At 38.9% G+C, this 27,308-nt stretch overlaps 3 protein-coding genes across 8 annotated transcripts in view; 1 reads left to right on the top strand and 2 right to left on the bottom strand.

Moving 5' to 3' along the window:
* Positions 1-11,907, bottom strand: part of LOC109423367 (uncharacterized) — a 45,616-nt gene extending 33,709 nt beyond the window's left edge. Inside the window, exons 1-6 of the mRNA XM_062848683.1 lie at positions 2,195-11,907; positions 1,313-1,753; positions 964-1,242; positions 724-903; positions 307-474; positions 115-240 (exon numbers count right to left, since the gene is read on the bottom strand). Of these exons, the coding sequence (XP_062704667.1) occupies positions 115-240; positions 307-474; positions 724-903; positions 964-1,242; positions 1,313-1,753; positions 2,195-2,316 (1,316 nt within the window). The 5' untranslated portion in view covers positions 2,317-11,907. The remainder of the gene's footprint in view (positions 1-114; positions 241-306; positions 475-723; positions 904-963; positions 1,243-1,312; positions 1,754-2,194) is intronic.
* Positions 11,908-12,946: 1,039 nt separating this feature from the next.
* On the bottom strand, positions 12,947-19,436 carry LOC109423365 (zinc finger protein 33B). Of its 6 annotated transcripts, none has more exons than XM_062854272.1 (9): positions 19,161-19,436; positions 15,313-15,702; positions 15,158-15,253; positions 14,615-15,088; positions 14,273-14,551; positions 14,031-14,210; positions 13,735-13,902; positions 13,575-13,673; positions 12,947-13,450 (listed from the first exon to the last, which is right to left on the bottom strand). In XM_062854272.1, the coding sequence occupies exons 4-9, from the start codon at positions 15,031-15,033 to the stop codon at positions 13,216-13,218; spliced, it is 1,380 nt and encodes a 459-aa protein (XP_062710256.1). In that variant the 5' UTR covers positions 15,034-15,088; positions 15,158-15,253; positions 15,313-15,702; positions 19,161-19,436; the 3' UTR covers positions 12,947-13,215. The 6 variants fall into 6 exon arrangements, with proteins under 6 accessions (XP_062710256.1, XP_062710255.1, XP_062710250.1 ...); XM_062854271.1 differs by having other exon boundaries at positions 14,615-15,074; XM_062854266.1 differs by having other exon boundaries at positions 14,615-15,055.
* Positions 19,437-19,713: 277 nt separating this feature from the next.
* LOC109423363 (protein FAM91A1) overlaps positions 19,714-27,308 on the top strand; it is a 31,533-nt gene continuing 23,938 nt past the window's right edge. Inside the window, exons 1-3 of the mRNA XM_019698344.3 lie at positions 19,714-20,007; positions 20,087-20,171; positions 20,245-20,385. Of these exons, the coding sequence (XP_019553889.3) occupies positions 19,921-20,007; positions 20,087-20,171; positions 20,245-20,385 (313 nt within the window). The 5' untranslated portion in view covers positions 19,714-19,920. The remainder of the gene's footprint in view (positions 20,008-20,086; positions 20,172-20,244; positions 20,386-27,308) is intronic.

Raw genomic sequence — 27,308 nt, 5'->3', positions numbered from 1 at the left:
TACCTATGATTTTTTCTAAGCTTGCTCAATATATATTTTTTCTGCGACTATTGTATGGTTGTTTTGATTATATATAGTTGCAAAATATTAACCATATCATATAATATAACCTACCTGCTACAATCTGGACCGGAAGGTCCAGAATTTCCTCCACCCTCTGGAAGACCGGACGATGACGAGTTTACAATTAGAGTAAAGTTTTCTCCTTCGTGAGTTCTCAAATGCGCCAAAAGGTTTGTTCTGAAACGATTAAAAGCCCAATAGAGCAACTACTTGCTTGAGAGAAGACAGCAACTTTCTACTTACCGTAATCTACACTCTTTGCCGCAAATGTGACACTTGTGTTCCTTTGGAGCATGGATTCTCATGTGAGTACTCCTCAATTTACGACTCGGAAACGTTTTATTGCACACCTCACATTCCCATATAACGCCATCGAACCTGTGCGATTGCATGTGTGTTTGTAGTTGACTCCTAGAAAGAAAAGTTCGAATTTGGTTTGAACTCTCGGGGATATTTTTAAATTACAAGTGATTTGCTAGTAGTCATTTGTCGGTTTTATCATAATCGCATAATAAAAAGTAGAAATATCAACATTATGTAGACAAATTATTTCATTAACCTTTTCCGGATACCTAATTGTTGGAAGCTTCGATATCTTAATCTAGTCTCCTAAAAATTGTAACTTATGTAAAAACCAAAAAATAGGTAAATTTCACTTACCTAAGTGTGAATGCCTGGTCGCAAACTTCACATTTATGATTCTTCGGTCTGTGCTTCTGCTTATGCGCCGTTAACTGTCTTCGTAATTGAAATTGCTTACCACATTGTGCACATTGTAAAGGCTTAAAACTCCCATCATTTTGTTTATGCATCAATAGCATGTGCTTTACCAATCGTACCCTGAAATTGAAATGCGGATTATGGGCATCCGTATGCCTTTATTTGAGTGTTTTATCTTACTCATAGTAGAACGTTTCTTTACACAAACAGCACTGAAACTTTTCCTTGTGGACTGCTTGATAGTGAAGCCACAGACGATTCTGATTGGGCCAGAATTTAAAACATTTTGCACACTGTAATCCCGAACTTGAGGAATTTTGTTCCGATCCACAGTCGGTGTCTTTTTCATCGGTGGCATCATTCGGGTCTGCTGCTTTTGCTTTCAGCTGGGCCTGTACTGAGTAGAAACCAGCTTCTTTTTCTCTTTCGTGTCTCTCCTTATGTGCTTCCAAGTCACGACTAAAATTATAAAGAAAGATTCAGGTTTTGTTAGGGAAATGTACAACCATAGGTTTGTAATAATCGTTACAGTCTGCGAAAGCTGGTGTCACACAGGTCGCAATCGTGAATTTTTGGTGTGTGACAGTTTCTGAAGTGTAGCTTCAAGTTACGATTCAGACTGAACGCCTTTGGACAAAGGTTGCACTTGAACGGTTTGCCATCGTCAATTTCTTCGGTTTCAACTTTCACTTCTCCAATTTCAATCATGTCTTCCGAATCTATTGTTGGCACACTTTTAATCTGTTGATTCTCCCGAGAAGCTGAATCCAGATGTAAATTCAAACTTGCATCTGGAGTAGATACAGTTTCTGTCTTGGAACTCATGGTCATGTCGGCTTCATCATGTGGTTCGCTTTTCACTTTTAAGCCTTCGTGTATCGATTGCTGTGTTCCATCCATCATAGTTTGTGTTGAATCCGAAACTTCTTGAGACAACTGCGGTTGAGTTTCCATGTCGCTCAAGTCTTGTCTAAAATAAAATCATAAATATTGTTTACTCAATCCAGTGTCATAGTTTCTATTAAATCTATTAATGACCAGAGATTTAATTTCCGATCGGTCAATGAACTTACTCAAAACTGTAAATCGTATTTCTGATTTTTTTTCCGGCAGATTGTTGGAAACTTTCCTGATTCTAAACTTATATGTTCAAGAGTACTAATCTCTGAAACATTCCCAAACAAGTTGTTGGAGGGTTACTTGGAGTTATTCGTACAATCTTTTCCAAAAGATTCAAGGCAAATTCTTGTTGACAAAGCTCCAACATTAAAACTAAACTTAGAAATCTATTTTCTGCGTATTTACTTATGTTAAGTCATGCTAACAATGCTATGGTCATGCTGCCCAGTTTAGTATTGAAGGAATTTAATATTATTGTTAGATTCTGGACATTTAACAGTGGTTCTCTTACCGTTCTTCTCCTTCAGCAGCTGCCTCAAAACTCTCCACTTTCACTTTATTATTGGCCAAATATATTTTTCTTTTTTTCCACCACTCTTTCAACACAATGCTGCTACGTTTTTTGAATACCATTCCCGCTAACCAAGAACGTGGCCTACATACTCACACTGCACTAAAAGTAGGTAGCGTAACCGTTCACTGAGAATACACTTCACTGTAAATCTAAAGTAGACTTGTTTTAAACTTGACCATTTTTGCTTCCGTAGCCTAATGGAAGCAGAAGTTGTCTAGTTTTTCCCATTTATGTTTCATGTTGTGTCTGATAAACATCTAAAAATTTGATTCATCTCCGTAACGTTGGAATTCACTAAATAGTTCTCTTGTATAAATGTGAATGAATAAATATAAATAAAGAAACGATGTTTATTAACTGACCAAGTGGAGCGGACCTGGTGTGATGGTTAAAGCACGTGACTATCACGCCGAAGTCCTGGGATCGAATCCCACTCCCGACAAACTCGCAAAATGTTAGTTCTTCCTTCGGAAGGCAAGTATAGCGTGGGTCCCGAGATGAACTAGCCCAGGGCTAAAAATCTCGTTAATACAGATAAAAAAAAATAACTGCCCGATGTTTCGAGACGGAGTTGAAGACTTCTTCAGAGAGAAATTAGGTTTGTTTTAACTTTCAACGGGCAATGGGGCACGTTCGGTGTAGTACTAGATTTGTAGTAATGAGCTGAATTTTAGTATGGTGAGAAGGTCAATTCTCCGTTTCTGCAATGAAATGGTGCAAAAAGCGTGGGTATTATGATTCCTTACCTAATATGATGCTGTTTGAGCAAAACTTTGGATAACTATGTTATTTATGTTGCAAGAAATGGAGAAAACAACAACATTGTTGCCTAAAGTTGTGCTCAAACATCATCAAATTAGGCAAGGAATCATAATACCCACGCTTTTTGCACCATTTCATTGCAGAAAAAGAGAATTGACCTTCTCACCATACTAAAATTCAGCTCATTACTACAAATCTAGTACTTCACCGATCTGTCCTATTGGCAAAATTGATAATATTTGCGTGACGTAATTTATGGAAGTCCCCTAAGTTAATCGGCTTATATTGCTACACATTTTGGATCACAAAGAAAAATGGTTAAATACCTAGCTTTAATTTAAATGAAAAATCTTTCAATAAAAACATTACTTTCTTAAAACTTTAATAAATAAATAACTGAAATTGTAATTTTTATTGAAAACGATAACCAGTTAGTTTACACTTTTTATCGGGTCAAGAAATAACTCCTCTGTAAACATTTTACTGAAATCAACGCGATTATGAAATCTATCTGATGTTTTTAGATCGGAGCTACACTTCTTCTAGTACTTCAAATGAATATGGTCCAACAGTTCACACAATTTTACCCTTGTTTTTAAACTTTCGGAACACTGTGCAGCGTTTCTTTCGGACGCACTTTCCGGGCTCATTCGATCATCGATCCCAGTTACATTTGCGGCTATAATCACACTTTGTTAGTTGCGTTTCTTACACTAATTTACTACTCGAAATCAATTGCATGTTAACGTCAGTTGTAACAATTTGACAGTAATTTAAAATTTAATATTAATTACAAAACTCACTAACAACACGACTGAAACAATCGTACCGACACTTTTTTGTTTGATGGCGTTTGTTGATAAACACTGCTCATTTTCACGCTAAAAAATCATAGCACACAATATAGGATACTGCAAGATGACGTCACGAAGCCGTGCACTGACAGTTCAGCGAGCTTGTTTACATGGACATAGTCTCTGACGGAGATTCGACAAAAGTGTTTTTCGATGTAATTTCAGTAAAACGGTAATTAGACGATTGGTTTTATATTAGTAGAGTTGAATATAATTGATATTCCCGTACCGTAATGGTTTCGGGATGGAAAAAGTAAATTTAATTTTCGCCGCTCGTTAAAAATTCTAACACCTTGTAAACAAGCTCGCTGAACTGTCAGACAAAGTGAGGTTAGATAAGGTGCTTGCAGTACCCTATAGGCTTACAGATTTGAAAATTTGAAGATTTAATCAGCTAAAGGTGCGAACAGATTATTAAATTTTTATGGATTTTTAAATTTTTTTGGATTTTATTAGTATTAATAAGTCTGTGTAAGCCTCATTTTGAGCATTGGCATGTAGGTATTTTGCTGTATTTTGCAACGATTTCGGCATGGAAATCTCATTCGGTTCATTCGATGTACAAAAAAAATTACTTTGAATGTGAGCGCGTTGCATGTTAATTATTTTTTCACGTGCCACGGTGTTTTGTCAGCACACGGGGTTAAGGAGAGAGAGAATGCGTGAGAGCTTTTGTCTCACGTTGAAAAGCTCTCTCTGCTTTGAACATGGAAGGAAACATTAGCAGAGGTTCTCAAGCTTTTTGCTTTCGCAACACACCAAAACTTAGGGCACGGGGGTGAATCTTCATCACGAAAAGCACTGCTCGATTGATAGCTGCATCGAGGGGCGATTCACTGTACTGCGTTACTGATTCGAAAATACACGAATGAAAAAAATGCACAAAAATACATCAATACACGATAAATTCAAAAATGAAGTAAAAATACGCCACATTCGGAAAAATGCACCAATTCAAAATAAAAATGCAAAAATGCACCAGTGCACGAAAAATACAATAAAAGTTCAAATTCGATTAACCCTTATGTGGCCGACAGGGTACCCGGGTACCCAGCGCCCATTTAAAAAGCACGGTGTAGAAAAAAGCAAAAAAATTGTCGGACACATAACGGTTAAAATGCACAAATACGATAGAATTCATTGTTCAATACACGAATTCGAGAATAATTCATTGATATTGTGAAATAACGTAGAAAATTCAGCAGATGTTGATATTTACAAACACCGGGACCGGACGCTTGTCGATTCCTGAAGCTGGGAAGGATCCAAACTTCCGGAGCTCTGCTGAGTACAATCCACCAACAAACTCCACCGGGAAGTTTTTATTTCGATAGGGGACTGTAATATTTGATAATTTTAAGACCTAATTTTAGGCAGATTAAAAGTAGCAAAATAAAAACAAATGTGTGATGCTCATGCGAAGGTTGCCGAATGAGATGCTGGAGGAAGAGTTTACTAGTTTCCAAGTATAAGAGGATTTTTGCTCCAAATAAATTCCAACGTATATTGCAAAAATCCATCGGACGTTGAATCCAGGTTATTTTCTGAAAAATTTCTTCCGATTATTGTCTGAAATGCTTTTGGAGATTCCACCAAGATTTTCTTTCGAACTTTATGAACTTTCTTTGGAGAGAATATCTTCGGGGATTTTTAAGCGAAATTTATACAAGACTGCTCCAAGAATCCTTTTTGGATTTCATTACCTTAGTTTCATTTTATTTACATTTCTTGATATAGTCACACCGGAATTTTCACTTGTCAATTTAAAGTAATTCCTCCACTATGACTGCTGATGGAATTCTTATTGGTTCCGATTCACCTATTCCTCAAGATATGTACAGCGGAATTGCTTCGATAATTCGCAAGGCACTCAATCAGAACACGACATCTTGGTCCACAGTAATTCTTTTAGTAATTTCCTCTAATTAGCTCCACGAATTCCATTTCTCTATGAACCCCCTCATGCGGCTTTTGTTTTGAATTCTTTCTCCGATTCCTCTGAGAGTTGCTTCCTAAATTCCTTCCCAGAATTCTTCGGAGAGTTGTTTCCGAGGTTGCTTCAGAGATGGCTCCTGGGATTTATCCTTGAATTCCTTCGGTGATTCATTCTAAGAAAACTCGGAAAAAATGAAGACAAATTTGTGCATTCTATGTATTTCCATAAGGCATTTTAGGAGAGTCCCAGACATGTTCCCAGAAGGGAACTCTTGGAAGAAATTCAAGAGAAAAAATCTGGAAGAGTTCCAGAACTAGTTCCAGAATGAGCTTCTAGAGGTATCTGAGAAAGAATTCTTGGATGGAACCAAGGATGGAATAAAGAACACATGGAGAAATTTCTGTAGGCATCACACAATCATCTGTTGGACGAATCCGGACGGAGCTACCGAACACATTCCATAGAAGCTGCCGGGGAGAGAAATTCCTGGGAGAGTTCCAGGAAGTATTTGAGAACAAATGTAGTACTTCTGTAGTAAGTTCGGAGGTAAATCTTCGAGAAATCTCAGAAGGAAGTACCGGAGGAATCTCAAAATCAACTTTTCCGGTTTTGCTTCCTCGAATCTCGGGTCAGGAACGATTGTCAGTTTTGTAAATAATGTAGTTATTCGATGTTTTGATATTGAAAATGCGTTCGATTTACAATTTGTAGTTTGTTTACAAACATGAAGTCAAGCCCTAAGTGCAAAATTTGAAAATCGATTAAAAATACACATTAGTTCGAAAAATACTCCTTTATTGCATCAATTATACATGTCAATTATACATGTCAATTCCATTTAATTCAAAAAAGTGCAAAAAATTGCAAAAATACAAAAAATACCCATTAATGCACCAAAAATACATCAATTCGATTGTCAATACACAGGGCTGCATCGAAAATACATGAGTGAATCGCCCCTCGAGCTGCATACTAGCACAGACAAACAGACATACTACTCAAATCGCGATCATCGCACGATTTAACGGTCATTTTGAAAATAAAGTGTGGTTCGGACTGTGCTCGCATGTGTCATGGTGGCGCTGCTGTGCCTACCTCTCAATTTTGAAGAGAAATGAACGCGACGCCGATCAATGCCCTAATAGAAAAATATGATACAACGTGCTTAACAACCCTTTCGGGCTACCATTTTGATCATACACGGAAAGGTACAATCATTCACCTAATCGTCAGTGTATAATACATTTTTATTAGGGTGTTTACATAAAATGACACAATCATGAACTTTCATTCATGTTTTTTGAATGGATGACGCCACGGGGGAGTCGTCACCTGTTAAATTGTTACATTGAGCCGAGGGAAACAACACCTGCAAATGAATGCTTCGGATTGAGCATTATAGAGGGTGTTAGTGAGATGCAAAACGATGTTTTTGAAGCCAATTTCTTCTGAGTAATATGTCTGTTTGTCTGTGATACTAGCGAACCTGGTGGTGGAAGTCAAGCTTTTGCATACAGCGAGCATGGATTACTGCACGAATTTACTCTGGCCTGCTTACTCTCACACGAAATTTGAGACGTTTGAGAGGTGTCGGCACCGCTCAAACGTCAAATTTTCTGTGAGAGGAAGCAGGCCAGCATAAATTCGTGCAGTGGACCATAGGGAGACCGTGTAGCATGCTTTGATGTTTTTTTCCCATGGAAATTCATTCCAATCTAGTTCGAACTCCATGTGGCAATTTCACGACTTCCACCTCGAAACTTCGAATTTGTTCGAAGATATGTATACAGATTCTGTTCTGTGCTTAGGGTATTGTAGAGTTAATGGAAGGGAGTGTGGCGTCAATGTCAAAATTGGAACAGCGATCATCAGTCTAATCCATACAAATTCCTGTTCCAAACGAACAGAAGACCTGTCAAGATTTGAACATGACGCCACTATATCTTCCAGTCACTCTAGGGTATACACCCCCTCACGGCGAAATTCTCTCTCGTTCGCTCTTTCAGAAAACATGAAAACAACAGGACCAGTACCTGTCAAATTTGGTCCTGTTGTGTTCTAATTTGCCAAACGAGAGATAGAGAGCGATTTCTTGATGACGTCACCGTGCATTGGAGTATTGGTTCTCTTATTAAGCATGTGGCTCCAGGGCGCAAAATTTTCGAGCAGACGAGTTGAAGTTCACCGTGCGGCAATTTTCATTCACTTGCCTGCATATTCATATTCAGCTGCTCGATACTCGTTTGTCAACTGAATGAAAGTCAATGAATATTTGTAAACATCTTACAAAGTATTAAATTGCTGATAAAATATTAACGTTTCGATTACATTTAACGGTGCTTTGCACAGATCTTATCGCATTCGATTACTGTGGAGTGTTTTTGGAACGAATCGTAGCCATAAACGTAAGTAATTATGAAGATGTTTCTCGATCGGCTTCATATTCAATGACTACGAATTGACTGACTGTGTGAAGAGGGAGAGCGAAAAGGAATTTGTTTGTTTTGAATATTCAGTGCAGAATCATTCAAATTCGTGCTGTTTTCAGTCAATGACTATGAAAATTTTGCACCCTGTGTGGCTCCCATTTTCAAAGAGATTTTTTGAAATCACCTTTTGACTGCTTGACAGCTGCACCCAGTACAAAATCCGATGAGGGGCGATTTAACAAATCGCTCCCATACAAACTTCAAATTGATTTTTAAACAGGTTCCCGGGCACCAAAAATCATGAATAATTGGATTTCGGTCCAGTTTGGCGTGCAGATTGAGAATATGCGATTATCTCAAAACCGTTAAAGAAGCCAATTCTTCCGAGAACTCTACAGATTTTTTTCAAAATGTTTTCAAAAACTATAGAGTATAGAACCTTGGTAGATAGAAAAAAAAAACAAACAAATTTAGTAGAAACTTTTTGCAATTCATAGAGTTTTTAAGCTCCTCTAGAATTCAGTCGCACACAAAATGTTAATAAGTTTTGGAGGCAAAATTTAGAATTTCATATTAGCAGCCCGGATAAAAACTAACCATAGAATGTATAGTGAAAACCATTCCTGCACCATACAGTGTACCAGCTACAATAAAGTGTATTGTAATGATATGGTTCGCTATACTATACATTTACATTGGATTTTTATGTAACAATATATTATACTGTTTTTCTTACGTTTGAACCACTCACTTTTCCGAAACATTATTTTCCGTGAATTTTTAATTATTTCTGGTGTTCGATTTGAATAGGTCGTATGTTTGCTGTGATTCCTATATGCAGATTCGACCTAATGAAATCAAACACCAGATTTATTCAGTTTAAGATTTTTTTCCGTGCTTTGTTTTGTTGATGTTTGTGACTTTTTTGATGCAAAGGAAAGGAAAGAGAAAAAAAAGTGAATAAGTTGAAACATCAATTTAAAGTCAATAACATGTTTAAATCAGTGGTAAACCAGATGTCCTAAGAACTGCAGGTCCAAGCGGGGGTCCAAGAGATATGGCAGGCTAGGTGTGTAGAGTGCGACGAGCGAAATACGAATGTAGGCCAACCCGGAAAGATGCAGGTCAGATTACCGTAAATCAGTGGATGAACTCAACACTATTCTTGCTGTATTTGCATTTAGGGGAGTTTTCTCCTCTTCTCTCATGTGAACTTGCCTTCGACCACAATCGAATCAAATGCGATTGGCAAACTTTATCTTTGACGTAGAGCCATCTTTAACATATGGACTGGACTGAACACTGAAATGACTTTTAATATAGGTTCGTCTGCGGGTTCGCTTTTCAACCTAACTTATATTTGAATCGAACTTGACAGTTATCTCATGAGTTGTTATGTATTTCAAACTTTAGTCAAACTGGTGCCTCAATATTGCAATAACAGTTAAGCACGCTGTAATGATACTTATGTACCTCGTCACCCACTTCATGCAGCTACATTAGTGGTCTAATAACACTTAGCGCGCTCGGCATAGTTCCATCATGCCGCTCAAAGTGTTGCCACAAATAATGCTAAGTTTGCAAAACCCGGTTATCTGGCTGGTGGGGCATGGGAGCCTAAGCTTCAACTGTTAATGCAATCAGAGACTACTCAGACTTAGACGTGGGCGATCCTATATATGAAGGGTTATCCAAAACGCTCTGGAGAATTCCCAAAGCGCATTCTAATAAATTTAATAAGCCTAAGATGCCATTAACAGGAGTGTAGTGTCTACCTAATGGTTGTGTGCATAGGATATCTACCTACATGAAATACTATTCATTACAGTGTACCTAAATGTCTAGGTATGATTCATTATGTCTACCTAAGGTAGTATAAATACGGGTGGTCATTGGACCGCACAGCAGAGACGGCACAAGCCTTGGACTTGTCAACATCTTGAATATTCTTCTTTTGAAGGATATAAAAAGGAGGAAAATGGCAAGATAACCCGCATAACCATGAACCATACTCGTACTGTGTACCATACTGTTCACAACTATTTTCTACAGTATCTCAACAGTATAGTATAGCACCCAAAGTAACAATAAATCAACAGTACCATAAACAGTTTCAACAGTGTGACAGATGGTTATCGTGCAAATAACAGTATGTGGAATAGGCGGTTAAGTTATGTTACAATAAAAAATCGCCAATTTTCTCGAACAAAATTTTTCGTTTACAGTTTGCCAGAAGGTCAGTATACTGTCCATTTTTTGCTCAGTTCACTGTTGAGCAAACAGTTCTTGTTCAGTTAACCTATAAAATCGACATAAAAATAAACAGTATGTGTGATAATTACTTTATATTGCAATATAGTTCCGAAGTCTTATGATATAAAGTTCTCATACAGTTGTAATAGCAACCGCGGTTCTGTTGCGTTTGTAATATTTTTTGGGCAAGGAAACACTTATATTGCGCTTTTAATTACATTTTATTCACTGAGTTATTCACTGCTGATGATGCTAATAGAAGGGCGTCAACGGTCGTCCACCCGGGGGGTTCGGTTCGGTAATGGTCGATGATCGGAATGGTCGACAGGGCAAAACCGAGCCAGAAGTCGGTACCGGCGTCGTCGTGAGTTTCTGCGCCGGTGTCACTCGTTAAGTCTTCCTCATTTGAATCGAATAGATATATGCATATGTAGGCAAGTTGAATATCTGGAAATTTTAATGGATTATGAGTAAAATAAAGAGGACAGAGGAAGTAAATATTACCTGAATTTGTATTATCCTTTCCAACGCCACCGTCGAATGACTACGAATAATAGCGACTGACATGACCCAGTCGCATTTCCAGCAATCTGATTTCAGGCAGCACTTTTCGCTTTTCGGTTGGTAGGAAGCATGGTCGGATGTGCCGTATAGAACTCGAGTGGCTTCAGCTAGCCTGGCCAATGGGTGTTCATACGCAGATCGTATTTGCGTTATCCATTAACACTGTCCCATTTTCGGGTGGTGTTATGACTCATCCACAAGTCCACCCGTTTCACCATCCCCAGTGGCCACGGTCAAAGGAAGGATGTTGCTGCGCCTCTCGGAGTGCTTGTGCCAGCCGAATCTGCATTACAGGAGGAGCTGCCGTCGTTGCCGTACAACTGCGACTGCTGCTGGGTTCCGTTGCGTGGGTGATCAGCGAGATGCGGCAAATAACAATCCGGTTCTGGTACTACACGCGGTTCTGGATCTAAGTACAAGGCTACAGGGCCAACACTTTTTCGTCACCTTCGTAGATTCCGGACTTCTAATACCCGAAAAATAAACAGAACAACTAAAAAACAAACGAGGCTGCCAAAATTTTCGCTTCATGCTTTGTACACAAATACCTATGTGTACAACCATTTGCCAAATTGTTCAAAAATTGTTGTATATAGTAATAAATGCGTGTGTAAGTGAAAAGCGTAAGCAAGCCAACCAACCGTTTGTCAGAAGGTGCCGCTGTTTTTCAACAATACAGGACATGTTTTTATTTCTGTATAATTTAACATTGATTGTACTCTATAATATATTGTAACAGTTTGATATGAATTGCTCAAACCATTCTTTATAATACAAAGCAACAGGCTTTGTATTGTTCAACATGAAAAGAACAGTCTGTGATATGTCAACATTAACAGTTAGAAGAATTTTACTGTTTGGAATCCAAGACAAAATGTATTTTTCTATGCGGGAATATAACAATATATGGTTTATGTAATGTAAAACAATACAACATAATAAAAGAAAACCATTCCAAAACCATTTAATTAGATGTATAACCAGTAGTGAAATTACAATTAAAAACAATTTATTTACGGTACATTTTATTGTTTGAAACCATTCATGTACCATACAATGTACGGTATATTTAAACCCACGTATCAGTATTTTGAACAATTCATTAACAATAAAATGTATGGTTTTGCAAAAAAATATATATGGAGAAAAATATTTTTTTATATTGTTACGATACTTAACAACCTGTATAATATATTGTAAAATTCTTATTTACAATTCACGGTATGGTGTTTTACATTACATCTAATTGTTTTTGTATTTTTTATTTTTACAGTGTTGTCTATTGTAAAAATATGGTTCTAAATAGTACTGTTACAATACAACGTTCGGTTTTTCTACTGTATTTTTTATTCGGGAGTCGCAGCACCAAATCGAAGTCGCGACTCGCGCGACATGCGAAGTTACAGATGCCAAGTAAATTTGAACCGATTCTTGGCATTACGCTTCATTCAGCAAATTAGAGCTACAATATGCACTCATCCGAATCGAGTTGCGACACATAAAAGTGGGCAAAAACTCAACTTTCGCATTCCAAGGCAGTTGAAATATACAAGCTATTGGAAAAATTTATGATTGGACACGATTGGTGAAGGACTAGATTTGCAGTGTAATGAGCTGATTTTTGTATGGTGAGACGGTAAATTATCCGTTCCTGCAATTAAAAGGAGCAAAAAGCGTGGGTATTATGATTTCTTGCCTAATTTGATGCTGTTTGAGCAAAACTTACAGTAACTGTGTTGATGAAGAAGCGGCAAGAAATGGAGAAAGCAACAATCGAGGAGCTAGTATTGATAAACAATGTTCTTACATATTGTAGAAATTAAATACTTTTTGATTGAAGAATACTTTGGACGTGATAAACACTAAAGAAATTCTGATTGCCTTTCCAACGATCATTGGTAATAAATGTTCAGTGTAATAAACACAAATGTAGCATATGTACTCTACACTAATTAATTCCTATTCAGTTTTTTGGGGCGTCGAGTCGACGTCATCTTCCATTTTTCTCTCGGAGCTAATGAACACAAATGAAGGCTGCGATTTTCCGTAAATTTCCCGATATCCGGAGGCGTACTCTTACGAATTTGTCATCACTGGAATACCCAGTAGAGTACACTTTTCGCATTGGATTTCCTAAGCATCGTTAGTCTATCTCCTTTGTTAAACTGGATGCGGTTCGTCCAATTCGTCATCCGAACGAGATTCAACTTTCACCGCACCAATATCAATCACTGGTTGTGTGATTTCACCACACGACCGTAAATCGAGAGGTGGCGACTCACTTTCTTGTTTTAAATTCAGTTTACACGTCTGATTTCCTGTTTCAGTTTTCGAATCGACTTCTCCATGTGGTTTTACCTTAGCCTCCGTGTTCTTGTGTGCCACGACGTTTGGACTGAAAACGCAAAACACGTAGATTAATGGCGAGCTAACTCTCCCAAGAGAACTTTTTTTGAGACTATTTTGAGATTTGAGCTCCAAAGTTTTAATAATAGCTACATAAGTACTATCTGTCCTACCTGCTGCGGTCTCGAATGGAAGGTTCTGAGCTACCTCCAGCCTCTGAAAAAGTAACGTTCTCTTTCTCGTGAGTTTTTAAATGCGCCACAAGATTGATTCTGAAACGATCGGGTACTTAGTACGATTACTTATGCTTGAGCTAAGAAGGCAACTTTCTACCGTAATTTACAATCTTTGCCGCAAATACGACACTTGTGTTCCTTTGGTGCATGGATTCTCAAGTGACTAGTCTTCAATCTACGGGTTGGAAAAACTTTTTTGCACACTTCACATTCCCATATGATGCCATCGGTTTTGTGCGATAGCTCGTGCGTTTTCATTTCAATTCTAAAATAAAAAAGTGCGTATTTTGTTTGAACTTGGAGACATTATGAAATTCCAAAGAGTTTGTTAGCAAACATGAATCACACCTTTTTTTGAAGTTAACTCAGTGAAAATAAATTAAATTTACTTACTTATATTTGAACGATTGGTTACAAACTGCACATTTATGGTTTTTTGCTTTGTGCAGATGCATATGGCGAGAAAATTGTATTGGTTTGTCGAAATGTTTGTTGCATTCTGCACATTGTAGAGGTTTGAAACTGCCATCTTTTTGTTTATGCATCAACAGCATATGCTTTGTCAATCGTACCCTGAAATCAAAATTACGGAATTATGGGAATCAGTATGTTATTATATGAGTGTATTATCTTACTCATAATAGAACGTTTCAGTGCACAAGCAGCACTTAAATTTTTCTCTGTGGGCTGCTTGATAGTGAAGCCATAGACGATTCTGATTGGGCCAAAAGGTTAAACATTTTGCGCACTGTAATTCTGAAGCAGAGGAATTCGGTTCCGATGCACATTCGATATCTTTTTCATCGGTGGCATCATTTGAATTCGCTGCATTTGCTTTCTGTTTTGCTTGTACTGAATAGAAACCAGCGTTTTTCTCTCTTTCATGCCTTTCTTCATGTGATGCGAGTTCACAGCTAAAATGATAAAAAATAAACGTTTTTCTAGGGAAAATACAATAGTTTTAAAATATTCGTTACCGTCGCCGAAAACTCATATCACACAAGTCACAACCGTAAATTTTTGGCGTGTGGCAGTTCTTAATGTGCATTTTCAAGCTATAGTTCGAGCTATACGCCTTTGGGCAAATATTGCATTTGAACGGTTTGTCGTCGTTAATTTCTTCAGCTTCAACTTTCACTTCTCCTATTTCAATCATGTCCTCTAAATCCATCGATTGTTCACTTTGATTCTGTTCATTCTCTAGAGAAACTGATTTCAGATTTAAATCAAAATTTGCATCTGATGTAGATAGCGCTTCTGCCCTCGAACTCATGGCCATGTAGGTTTCACCATGTGGTTCTGTTTTCACTTTCACGCATTCTTGTAGCGACTGCTGTGTCTCATCCATCTTGATTTGATCCCAAACTTCTTGAAATAAATGTGGCTGAATTTTCATGTGTAAATCTTGCACGCCTTGCCTAAAATAAATAACAAATACTACTCATTTAATTCTGTGGCATATTTTCTATTATTCTATTCAAAAACATGAAACCCCATTTTCACATTTTACATGGACTCACTTCATTGGAATAGCTGCGTTTTCCGTCGAAACCCCTAACTGAACTGCTACATCAGCTTTCGTGACAGTGGACGCAGTAGAGCGTTGATTGAATACACTAGTAAAAATAAGAATACCGAATAAATTCAATTTTGAGCCAAACCATTGTGAACTAACTTTTCATGAACTTCCTGGGAGCTTTGTGGCGGCAATTTCAACGACGGAATCGCATCAGGTTTCAACCGTTTCTTCAACAATTCGGTTTTAAGCAAAACATCCTGCAGCCTATAATCCTGGTCGCTGAAATGTTCGGAACATATTTTCAAGTGCTGTGATTCACCGGGATCCCGGCCACAAGCTTTCAACCAAGCTAATCTTTTGCTCTCGTTCTCGGGAAACCAGAAGAATTTCAATTTAGTTTCGCACGCCTTATTTCCTTCGTAATGACGACAAGTTATCACTGCACATTTAACCATTTTTAACGAATTACGTTGCTGCGTTGCGCAGAACTCGCATACCTATCACGCTTAGGGTTAGATGAGTACCCTTGGGATCACCTGCAGTCTACTGAAAGTGAAGGCAATTTTCCACATTATCTCTCGGCAGTATTTTTCTTATCTAGGGGTAACAACGATCTATGAGAAATCGCATTTTTTTTTTAAAAGGTTTCTTCTCGAGACAGTGTTTTGATAAATATTCGGAGGAACTTCTAAAGCATTTCCCGGATAGGTTTTTGGAGAACTTGGAAGAACTTTTTAATCGAATGAGTGTAATACCTTTTAATTCCACCCTATTTTGCTTATCCTTTGACAGATACGCGTATTTCGACTACCACTTGTAATCCTCAGTGTCAGTTATCCACTGACACTGACACTGGATAACTGGCACTGAGGAAGTGGTAGTTGAAATACGCGTATCTGTCAAAGGATAAGCAAAATAGGGCGGAATTAAAAGGTACGAAACTGATTACACTCATTCGAAGAGGGTATTCTGCTTAGAGGGTTTGAAAAGTCGGTACAAGAACTTTTTAATGACTGGACGAATCTGCACAGAAATTTTTAAGGGAAACTTCGGACCTATTTCTAGAGAAATATATATTATAATTTTCTGGAATATGTAATAAAAATTTCCCGGAAAAATTTTGAACGAATCCTAGAAATAATGTTTAACAGAAATTAATGTGGGAAATTTTAAAAGTATTCTCGGAGGAATCACAAATCCTCAGATAAATTTGTTTCTAGCTTCTTGAAGAAATTTATGGAGTAATTGTTGAGGATTTCTGCAGGCATACTTGGAGGAATTCTCTCAAAAACTTTTAAAGGAATCCTAGCAGGAAATTTTGAAGGAATCTTTGCATGAACTTTTGAAAGATACAGTATGACCCATAAAAAATGCGAAAATTTTCGAAGACATTGCTCACGTGCTTCCAATTGATAAACTTTGCATTTTTCTATTGGATAATATAGTCAAGACACTAATTTATCAACGGCATAGAAACATTTACTGATTTGAATCATAAACCTTTGAAAAAAGTAATGTTGAAGATAAGGATCTCAAAAACGTCCTCGGGCCAGAGGTGTTTTTTTAAGGTTGTAATTTTTGTCAAATTGCTCTCAATCACATTCAATTAAATTTTATTTCAAGAACAGCACTTTCATAGCTAGACAAGGTCTTCAGGCGATCGTTGGTGATTTAGACAGGTGAAAAAAAAAATATTATCTTATAAGTTATGTGACATTTACTGAAAACTAGAGTGTGCGACAAATGGACATTTTCAGAAAAACAAATGTATGAAGTATCAAACTCTTTTTAAGTACTACGTATTTGTGTCTATTATAAACGTAGGTTTATGAGCCTTCATTAGCAAGAAATTATTTTGATTTTTTTTTTCAAATAGGGTGAAGTTATTTATGGATCTATCTTATCTAAGGGTTTTGAAATATGCCACATTTTTTAGTTTTTGGTTCCTAAGCATCTGATATTGTTTTCAAAAAGTTTTTCAAAGGGCCGCGTTTTTAAGAGTACATATTTCTGCATGATTTACATGTATTTAAAAGTTTTCATTATAATTCGTAAAGCTCCAAAAATTCGAGGAAACATTTATTTTTTTCAGAAATTGATGGCAACTATTAGGTATCCCATATACGTAACCAATGAATATTTTGACACTTATTTGAGATATCCTGTATGACAATCACCTCCTTATTGTAGCCCTATCTAAAAAAACTGAATTCATAAGTAATATTGCAACAAAAATTACCAAAGAAAGAAAAAAATGGATTTTCGCATTTTTTTATGGGTCATATTGTATATTATTCAAAGAATCATTGAAAACAAATCTAAAAACGAATACTTTTGGAGAAATTTGGGAGAAATCTTGAAGATTTCGTAAATTAATTAGGTATTTAACGAATTTTGGATGAACGTCTGAAGACAATTCTCGGACAAATCAAGCATAATTTTACAAATCGACGTATCTAACTTTTTCACTGATCTGAGTAAATTCATGGTCAATGTTGACGACCATTTCACTAAAATAGTTTTTTATAAAAAGACTTTTCATAAGTTTTTTCGTGCTTAACATCACCAGGGATATAGCACGCACTAGGTAAGAAACAAAACCTACCCATTCCATATCATTTTCACAATGAATTTTGACAAAAATACACATACACCGGGTTGGTCAGAGATACGTTATGCCAGATACGTCGCTTTTGTATGGTGCCAGTTTGGTGTATCTGTTACTTTTGATTTTGGCTAGATACGTCGTTTGGTTTTCTCATACAGTCAGGTTTTTTTTTACGCGGGGGATACGTACCGCGTAAAAATAAAACTCAGTTCAAAATTCAAAAAACCGCGTAAAAAAAGTCTCACCATTTCTCGACGAATCATGCAAAAATAAGACGATGATTTTTTTTTTGTATGGAGTTTTCATTTACGCGGCCGCGTAAATGAAAACCGCGTAAAAAAAGACCTGACTGTATATCAAAACGGTGTATCTATCAGTAAAGTTGTAAACATCAAAATAGTTAGATACGTCGTTTCGAAAAATATGCTTAGCAATAAATCATTAAACAGTGATGTGGGTTCTTCAATTTGCTTTATGAATCATGCATGCAGCAGTTAACCCGGATTTGTTTACATTCTCGAGTTACGTCGGATTGAAAAATTATGCTTGAAATAATCGGAGAAATTTGCATCGTATTTTTGCGAAAATTTCTTTCTTTAATTTCAAAATAACTTCTTTGTGAACATGGACTTATCCACCGATGAACCGAATTCATCGCGGTCCGAGAATTTTGACTAGAGCGGGGTCTTTCCAATTAGAATTGAACGATTCTGATTGGGAATGGCCCCGCTCTAGTGTCAAAATTCTCGGACCACGATGAATTCGGTTCATCGGTGGATAAGTCCATTGCGAACAATATCTTTGAATGAACTAGGATGAATTTTTCGGTGACATCTTCTGCAATTTCTTTGACCAAACCTCAACGGAATCTCTAAGAATTTCCCAAGAATGTCCTCATGAATATTTCAGGAGGAACCTCGAAATGAAATTCTGGGAACCATTGAAGAAATTTTCCGAAAGAATACGGAGAATTTCTTGGATGAATCCTCGACGGAATTGGTAAATAATTTTCCAAACAATATTTGTACGAATCCTGGGTTGGAATCTCGGTTGAAATTATTCTACAGTTTTCCGCATGACTTTGGACTCACTTGTATTGCAATTTGTTTGACGTTTGTTTATTTACATATTTTCCATCGATCAACTCAATTTCAACCCAGGATCAAAAAGAAAAACGGTTGAAAATGGAGAATTTTTGCGTAACATAATTTATGGACGTTCCTTTTGGGAGCCTGTTGCCTGTTGCAGATGGAGAAAATGGAGAAATCCTTCACCTGTTATATTATTTATCAAATAAATATGTATGGTACAATCAAAAGGTTATCGTAATAAATAAGTAAAACAATTACAATTACATACAATAAATTTTGCTTAATTTGTATTTTCGAATACTCACTTGTTGGTAATTTTTGCCAGGGGTTTTTAACATTCGGACCACTGTGCAGCTCAGTTTCAGCTGTTCCGAGCTGATTCAAAGATCAATCCCCATGATCTCCATTCATAGTTACACGAAAGACACTTTACTAATCGTAATCCTGACACTATTCACTACGTGAGTTTAAATGCAAATTAATTAATAGTATTCAAAATCCGTCTGTAATTACAAATATTAGTATTTACCAAAAACTCACTAATAACACGACCGAAATAAACGCATCGTACTCGTTCTTTTGTTTGCTGTCGTTTGTTGATAAACACTCCCTACACCCCGACCGGCGGCGACCGCGGGAGCTTTCCTCTCTCGCACATGCAAAAGCTCTCTCCCCCGCTCCGAATCGGCAAAAAGTCAACGTCGTTTCCCTCATTACACGCCCATTCGTTTCTTCAGCGGACCATCATCGACGACAGCCCCCGCACGCAGAAGACGAAATTCGTGAGAATTCCACAATGAAAACAAAAACATTCCGTCACTTTTCTTCGTAAGTCGCTTGCACTAACTTCAGTCAGCCAGCCAGCCAGATTGTGATAGTTTTTCCTACTACGTCGACAGCTTTCTCCACTCTGGTGCTGGTAGTCGCGCGGGTGTTTTTTGTCCAAAAAAATCTGTCCCTCTGTGGTTTAGTGTTTCTCGTGTCGGGTGTTACCGATTCCACCGGTAGGCGGACGAAGATAATGTGGCGGTGGTGCTCCTGCTACTGCTGACCAACAACAACACCATGAGTCCGAGGAACATCCTCCACGTCGTGGAGGAAAACATCCGCGACAAAGTGGGCTGGAAGCGTTTGCCCCTGGAACTGCGGAAGGTAAGCAGTGCGGTCGGGGTGGGTGTTGATTTTGCACTTTTAGATTGATGTTTTTTCGGGGATTTTGTCTCTGATCCAGGCTCTGCAAGACAACGAGAAGCGCTATGAAAAGTTCATTCTCGACTACAGCCTCAAGAACCAGCTGCGGTATCGCGGTAATCTAGGTAAGTTTGGGCGACGAATGGCCTTGCGTTACATACGATGCGGTAATCTCTGTTTGATGCTCTTTTTTTGCAGTGCACACCACCTTTGGCAATGAAAAGTTGTACTACGAGAAGCTGATTGAGGAAAACATTAGGGCGTTGCATCTGTTTCCGTACCACCTGGCGGACATAGTGGCCAAGGGGCTCCGGTTGACACCCTTCAACTACTACATAGGTGAGTGCGCGGTGTGATTATGTGTGAGGTGGGAGATAAGAAGTCGTAGGTATGTGGATAAAAAGTTGTAAACTTGAGTTTATTACGTTTCCAGCTCAGTTGATGTCATGCTCCCTGTGATTTTATTTTCATTTATGTGCTGTTTGGTGCACAAACCATTCATGATTCATGAATGAAAGAAATAGAAATTATCTATCTAGTGTAATGTTAAGTCGAATTAAAAGTGGCACTAGAGAACAGTAAAGAGACTTCAGGCAATGGATGTCGAAAAAATTCGCCACTCTGGGGATGAAACCCGATGATTTGGGCTTGAACACTATTTCGACCGTGTAGGGTAGGCGGGGCATAATGAGCAGCTCAAGCATTTTGCCACCAAATCCAGTAAATTAAGCGCAATCAATGTGTAATTTTTACGTATAATCCTCATTTGAACCTTAACTGACAAAAACTTATCGTTGAAATTTTGAATAAAGCTGTAAATGTTGCAAAATGTAATGTTTTTAAAAACGTATAAAATAGTGGAATGCGTTTTGGGGGTGGGGCATAATGAGCACCCTAGGGCAGGATGATCAATCCCTGTTCTGTACACAATCAATTGCTGATTGACTGTTCTTGTCAATGATAAAGCATACCGGCAACAACCAATGAGAATTTGAGGGGATTATGGGGTTCAATTTGTAGGGAACTGCGGGGTTTAATGGAGTTTACTATTAAGGCATTTTTAAACGGTGAAAATATACAGATACTGATTTTTTTTCAAGCTAATAAATTGAAAATTAATGATAAAACCATACTATATGCATCGTAACGGAGGAAACCAAAAGTGAAATTCGTTTGTTTAAGATGTTAATCATTTTTATCGTTTTTCCATAAGTTGCTCATTTTGCCCCACCCTACTATCAACTTTTTAAAGTATATTTTTTAACAAAATAATCATACAAATATTTTGAAAGTGTAACAAATACATATCATTGACCCAGGAAATATCAAGAAATTTGACAGATACCCGTCACGTTTTTATTTCGATTCCAAAACCTTATTTCAGTAACAAATTTTGAAAACGACGTATAATCAATGCTACACCATTGATTATACGTCGTTTTCAAAATTTGTTACTGATTTGAGGTCAGCTGATTCTTATAATATTTCCCCAGTATATGACAACTTCACGCATTAAGACTGTTTTTTCAAAACAAACGGCTCTTTTGACAAATGTTTCATCATGAATTCATTGCATTTGAGATAGTTAAGCTACAATCAAGCAATTTGTTTTGAAAATTTGGAAATTTACAGTGAAAATACAAGGTGCTCATTATGCCCCACCTGCTCATTATGCCCCGCCTACCCCTATGCAGGACATACAGGAGGTACCGATATCAACTGGAAGTCCATGTTAGATCGCCTAGATCACAGACAAACACACGTAACACGTCGAACATTTTCAGAGATTTTTTGCCTGGAAATCGATTTATAATTTGTTCCGTAATTCCTCTAAGGATTTCTCCCGAACTTCTATCGAGGATTATTCCTTATATTCCTTACGGGAATTCTCCTTAGATTGAAGGTTTGTTGAAATTTCTTTCAAGGTTTGTCCTGGAGTTTCTTCCAAGACTCCATCCAGGTTTTTTTTCCTTCGCGATTTGTTCGCAGAGTTCTGTACGAAATTTTCCGGCATTCTTCCCGGGATTTCTGAGAGTTGTTCATAGGACTTGTATCAGAGTTCCTTCTAGAATTTCTGCAGAAGTTTTTAGCACTTCTTTTCCGAACTTATCTTAGATTTTCTCGCCAGATTTCTTCAGCAGTTCCTCTAGAAAATTTTCTCAAAAGCATGCAGACTTCTAGCAATAGAGCGATTCCACAAACAAGTGGGAAATTTTTCCAGTTTTTATTTTTTGTATTTTTTGATTTGCATGGAACCTTGCATACAAGTTTTTGGGGAACAAAAACGCCGTTTTGCATACTTGGTTCGCCATTTTTAATCTAGCCTTACTTATGAGAAGGGATTATGAAAAATGCACATGATATCTTCAAAAAATTGTATCTCGAAAACGGTTTGTCCGATCGGTTTGGTGTCTTCGGCGAAGTTTTAGACAATTGTTGGTGCTATATGGAGAAAATATGCACGGTAAAAAAATATGTTTGGTTTTTGTGATTTGAACTAAAATATAGTTTTTCCCTCAAAAGTGACATGTCAATATTTTTTTTATTATCCTTATGTTATAGCTGAGGGGGTGGAAGCTCAGGTAAAATATTATCTCCTGGGCGCCCATTAAAAACACCACCCCCGGCGAAGACTGGCGCTCGAGCCTAGCTATTTAGCACTGTAGTTGGAGGAAATGCCAATGCAGAACCCGTAGCTTCCGGGAAGGTAAGCCCAGCTCCCTGGGTTAGTGGGTTGGTGTCAGGCCCTGCGAGCCAGCCGTAAAAAAGACTAGCACCGGAAAATCAACAAGAGAAGAATGCGAACCGATACCAATGGCGACGACCACAGCGACGAAAAGGGACTTGCGATTGGAAGCTCGGTACGTGGAACTGCAGATCTCTCAACTTCATAGGGAGCACCCGCATACTCGCCGATATACTGAAGGACCGCGGGTTCGGAATCGTAGCGCTGCAGGAGGTGTGTTGGACAGGATCTATGGTGCGAACGTTTAGAGGTAATCATACCATCTACCAGAGTTGCGGCAACACACGTGAGCTGGGAACAGCTTTTATAGTGATGGGCGACATGCAGAGGCGCGTGATCGGTTGGTGGCCGATCGACGAAAGAATGTGCAGGTTGAGGATCAAGGGCCGATTCTTCAACATCAGCATAATAAACGTGCACAGCCCTCACTCCGGAAGCACTGATGATGACAAAGACGCATTTTACGCGCAGCTCGAACGCGAGTACGACAGCTGCCCAAACCACGACGTCAAGATCATCATAGGGGATCTAAACGCTCAGGTAGGCCAGGAGGAGGAATTCAGACCGACAATTGGAAAGTTCAGCGCCCACCAGCTGACGAACGAAAATGGCCTACGCCTCATCGATTTCGCCGCCTCCAAGAACATGGCCATTCGTAGCACCTTCTTCCAGCACAGCCTCCCGTATCGTTACACCTGGAGATCACCACAACAAACGGAATCGCAAATCGACCACGTTCTGATTGATGGACGGCACTTCTCCGACATTATCGACGTCAGGACCTATCGTGGCGCTAATATCGACTCTGATCACTATCTGGTGATGGTTAAACTGCGCCCAAAACTCTCCATTATTAACAATGTACAGTACCGGCGGCCGCCCCGGTACAATCTAGAGCGACTGAAGCAACCGGATGTCGCCACCGCATACGCGCAGAATCTCGAGGCAGCGTTGCCGGACGAGGGTGTGCTCGATGTGGCCCCTCTAGAGGACTGCTGGAGTACAGTGAAAGCAGCCATCAACAACGCAGCCGAGAGCACTATCGGGTACGTAGAACGGAGTCGACGAAACGATTGGTTCGACGAGGAGTGCAGAGCGGTTCTGGAGGAGAAGGATGCAGCGCGGGCGGTAATGCTGCAGCATGGAACCCGACAGAATGTGGAGCGATACAGACAGAAGCGGAAGCAGCAGACCCGTCTCTTCCGGGAGAAAAAGCGCTGCCTGGAAGAAGCGGAGTGCGAGGAAATGGAACTGCTGTGCCGTTCACAGGAAACACGGAAGTTCTATCAGAAGCTCAACGCATCCCGCAAAGGCTACGTGCCGCAAGCCGAAATCTGCAGGGATAAGGATGGGAGCCTCCTGACGGACAAACGTGAGGTGATCGAAAGGTGGAAGCAGCACTTCGACGAGCACCTGAATGGCGAAGAGAATGTAGGCACGGAGGACCAAGGCAGCGGAGGAAATGACTATGTTGGTGCAGCAGAGGACGGGAACGAACCAACTCCCACGCTGAGGGAAGTTAAGGATGCCATCCACCAGCTCAAAAACAACAAAGCGGCTGGTAAGGACGGTATCGCAGCAGAACTCATCAAGATGGGCCCGGAAAAGTTGGCCACCTGTCTGCACCAGTTAGTAGTCAAGATCTGGGAAACCGAACAGCTACCGGAGGAGTGGAAGGAAGGGATAATCTGTCCCATCCACAAGAAAGGCGACAAGTTAATGTGTGAGAACTTTCGAGCGATCACCATTTTGAATGCCGCCTATAAAGTGCTATCCCAGATCATCTTCCGTCGTCTTTCACCTAAAGTAAATGAGTTCGTGGGAAGTTACCAAGCCGGTTTCATCGACGGCCGGTCGACAACGGACCAGATCTTCACCGTACGGCAAATCCTCCAGAAATGCCGTGAATACCAGGTCCCAACGCATCACCTGTTCATCGACTTCAAAGCGGCATACGACAGTATCGACCGCACAGAGCTATGGAAAATTATGGACGAGAACAGCTTTCCCGGGAAGCTGACTAGACTGATAAGAGCAACGATGGACGGTGTGCAGAACAGCGTAAGGATTTCGGGTGAACTATCCAGTTCATTTGAATCTCGACGGGGACTACGACAAGGTGATGGACTTTCCTGCCTACTATTCAACATTGCCCTGGAAGGTGTTATGCGACGAGCCGGGCTCAACAGCCGGGGTACGATCTTCACGAAATCCAGCCAATTTGTCTGTTTTGCGGATGACATGGATATTATTGCTAGAACATTTGGAACGGTGGCAGAACAGTACACCCGCCTGAAACGTGAAGCAGCAAAGGTCGGACTGGTGGTGAATGCGGCTAAGACAAAGTACATGCTGGTAGGTGGGACTGAGCGATACAGGACAAGCCTTGGCAGCAATGTTACGATAGACGGGGATACTTTCGAGGTGGTAGAAGAATTCGTCTACCTCGGTTCCTTGCTAACGGCTGACAATAACGTGAGCCGTGAAATACGAAGGCGCATCATCAGTGGAAGTCGTGCCTACTATGGGCTCCAGAAGAAACTGCGGTCAAAAAAGATTCACCCCCGCACCAAATGTACCATGTACAAGACGTTAATAAGACCGGTGGTTCTCTACGGGCACGAGACGTGGACGATGCTCGAGGAGGACATGCAAGCACTCGGAGTTTTCGAGCGACGGGTGCTAAGGACGATCTTCGGCGGCGTACAGGAGAACGGTGTGTGGCGGAGAAGGATGAACCACGAGCTCGCTGCACTTTACGGCGAACCCAGCATCCAGAAAGTGGCCAAAGCCGGAAGGATACGATGGGCAGGGCATGTTGCAAGAATGCCGGACAACAACCCTGCAAAGTTGGTGTTTGCTAACCATCCGGTTGGTACAAGAAGGCGTGGAGCGCAGAGAGCACGATGGGCGGACCAGGTGGAGCGTGATCTGGCGAGTGTTGGGCGTGACCGACGTTGGAGAGCTGCAGCTGCAAATCGAGTATTATGGCGGCAAATTGTTGATTCAGTATTATCATGAATTTGATGTTAACTAAATAAATGAATGAATGTTATAGCTGACTGAAAATGCTACCTAGTGCACAGTGGGTTGTTCTGGAGAAAAATAGGTTACAATGAAAAAAAAATGTTTTAAAAAATTACGGTTTTCAAAAAAAGCTATTAAGTAAAGTCAAAAAAGTTTGTCGCCCTAATTTTATGAAAGTACATCAAATTTGCAAGAAAAAAGTACTTCGGTAACATTTTTCTAAGATGCACCGTTTAGAAGATATTACTAATTTAATATTGATTTTTTTGATAACTTAATAAGTTTTAGCCCTTTTCGAATGTACTCTGTGTTTCTCCAGTTTCAAAAGTATTTTTTTCGGAAAGATTGGAAAATTTTGAGTTAAAATGACACTGACAGCTTAAAGATTTGAGTGAAATTCTCTGCCTTAAAAGTATTTTGAAAAACAAGTTACAAAATCCCACTATCAGGAACAATGATTTCTTCCAGTGGTTTTTGGTGTATTGTGTTGAAAATGTGCATTCAACTCTTGCATATCGCAAGCTCCTCAATTAGCAAGATTCAAAAGAGCGAATAAGGCTTATTTTTCAGGGGTGGTATTTGTGCGCAATAAAAAATAACATTATACTTTGTACATCAGTTTATTTTTATTCCTGTATTTTTATCAAATTATTGTTTACACAACTTTCTTAACAATATCGAATATTTTGGCATCATTGTCAGGGCAGTTTGAATAAAGCTTTGCTTTTATTGTATTTTCTGATAGAGGAAGAAATGAGTGGAATTTTTGAGTTCCTTGAATTGTTTTTGCATTATTATATTGATTATTTAGCTGCAAAGACATATTTTCGTATTCTTCTGTAGTAGAATAACAAAATGACAACTTTGTAAGTTCTTCTTCTTTTCGTTTGTTTGCCCAATTAAACAACTCTCTTGCAGTCTTTATCGGGTGTTCGCGTTCTTTGGCTAAACTTGCTCTGGTAGCCATGCGTTTTATCGTACCTCCAATAGCATCGCATGGACCTTTTCCGTGCGATGTTGCGAAGAAATGCCATTCAGCGTCAATACCATACTTTGACTTAAACTTACAAAGGCTAGAAAAGTTTTTTCGGTTTTTATACTGTGAAGCAGCACCATCTGACATAAAATAAATTTTTTTCATGTTTTTATTTTGATCAATTTGTAAAAAGTTCATCATTTTATCAATAAACAAATTAACAGCGACTGAATCATGTCTTAGTTCTTCTGAAATTATAATGAAGCTAAAATGTTTAATTTGCCTATTTTCAGTATAATATATTACGAAAGGATGGATTGTGGCCTGTTGCACGTTCCAGGTGTGATTGAACTTCATCCTGCAAAACGAAGCTGTAATTTTCAGAAAAGTCACAAATAGCCAAAAATTCACCATCTTGCAAGTTTTGTTTTGTAGTTTTCAAAAAATTGGATTGTTCGGTTTTTACAAAATCATGCGGAATCAAACTTTCTAATTTTGAGCTGAAAAATGTAA

Source organism: Aedes albopictus, chromosome 2 (assembly GCF_035046485.1).
Source record: "Aedes albopictus strain Foshan chromosome 2, AalbF5, whole genome shotgun sequence".
NCBI classification, from domain to species: domain Eukaryota; kingdom Metazoa; phylum Arthropoda; class Insecta; order Diptera; family Culicidae; genus Aedes; species Aedes albopictus.
This window is presented reverse-complemented; position numbering and strand designations above follow the sequence as displayed.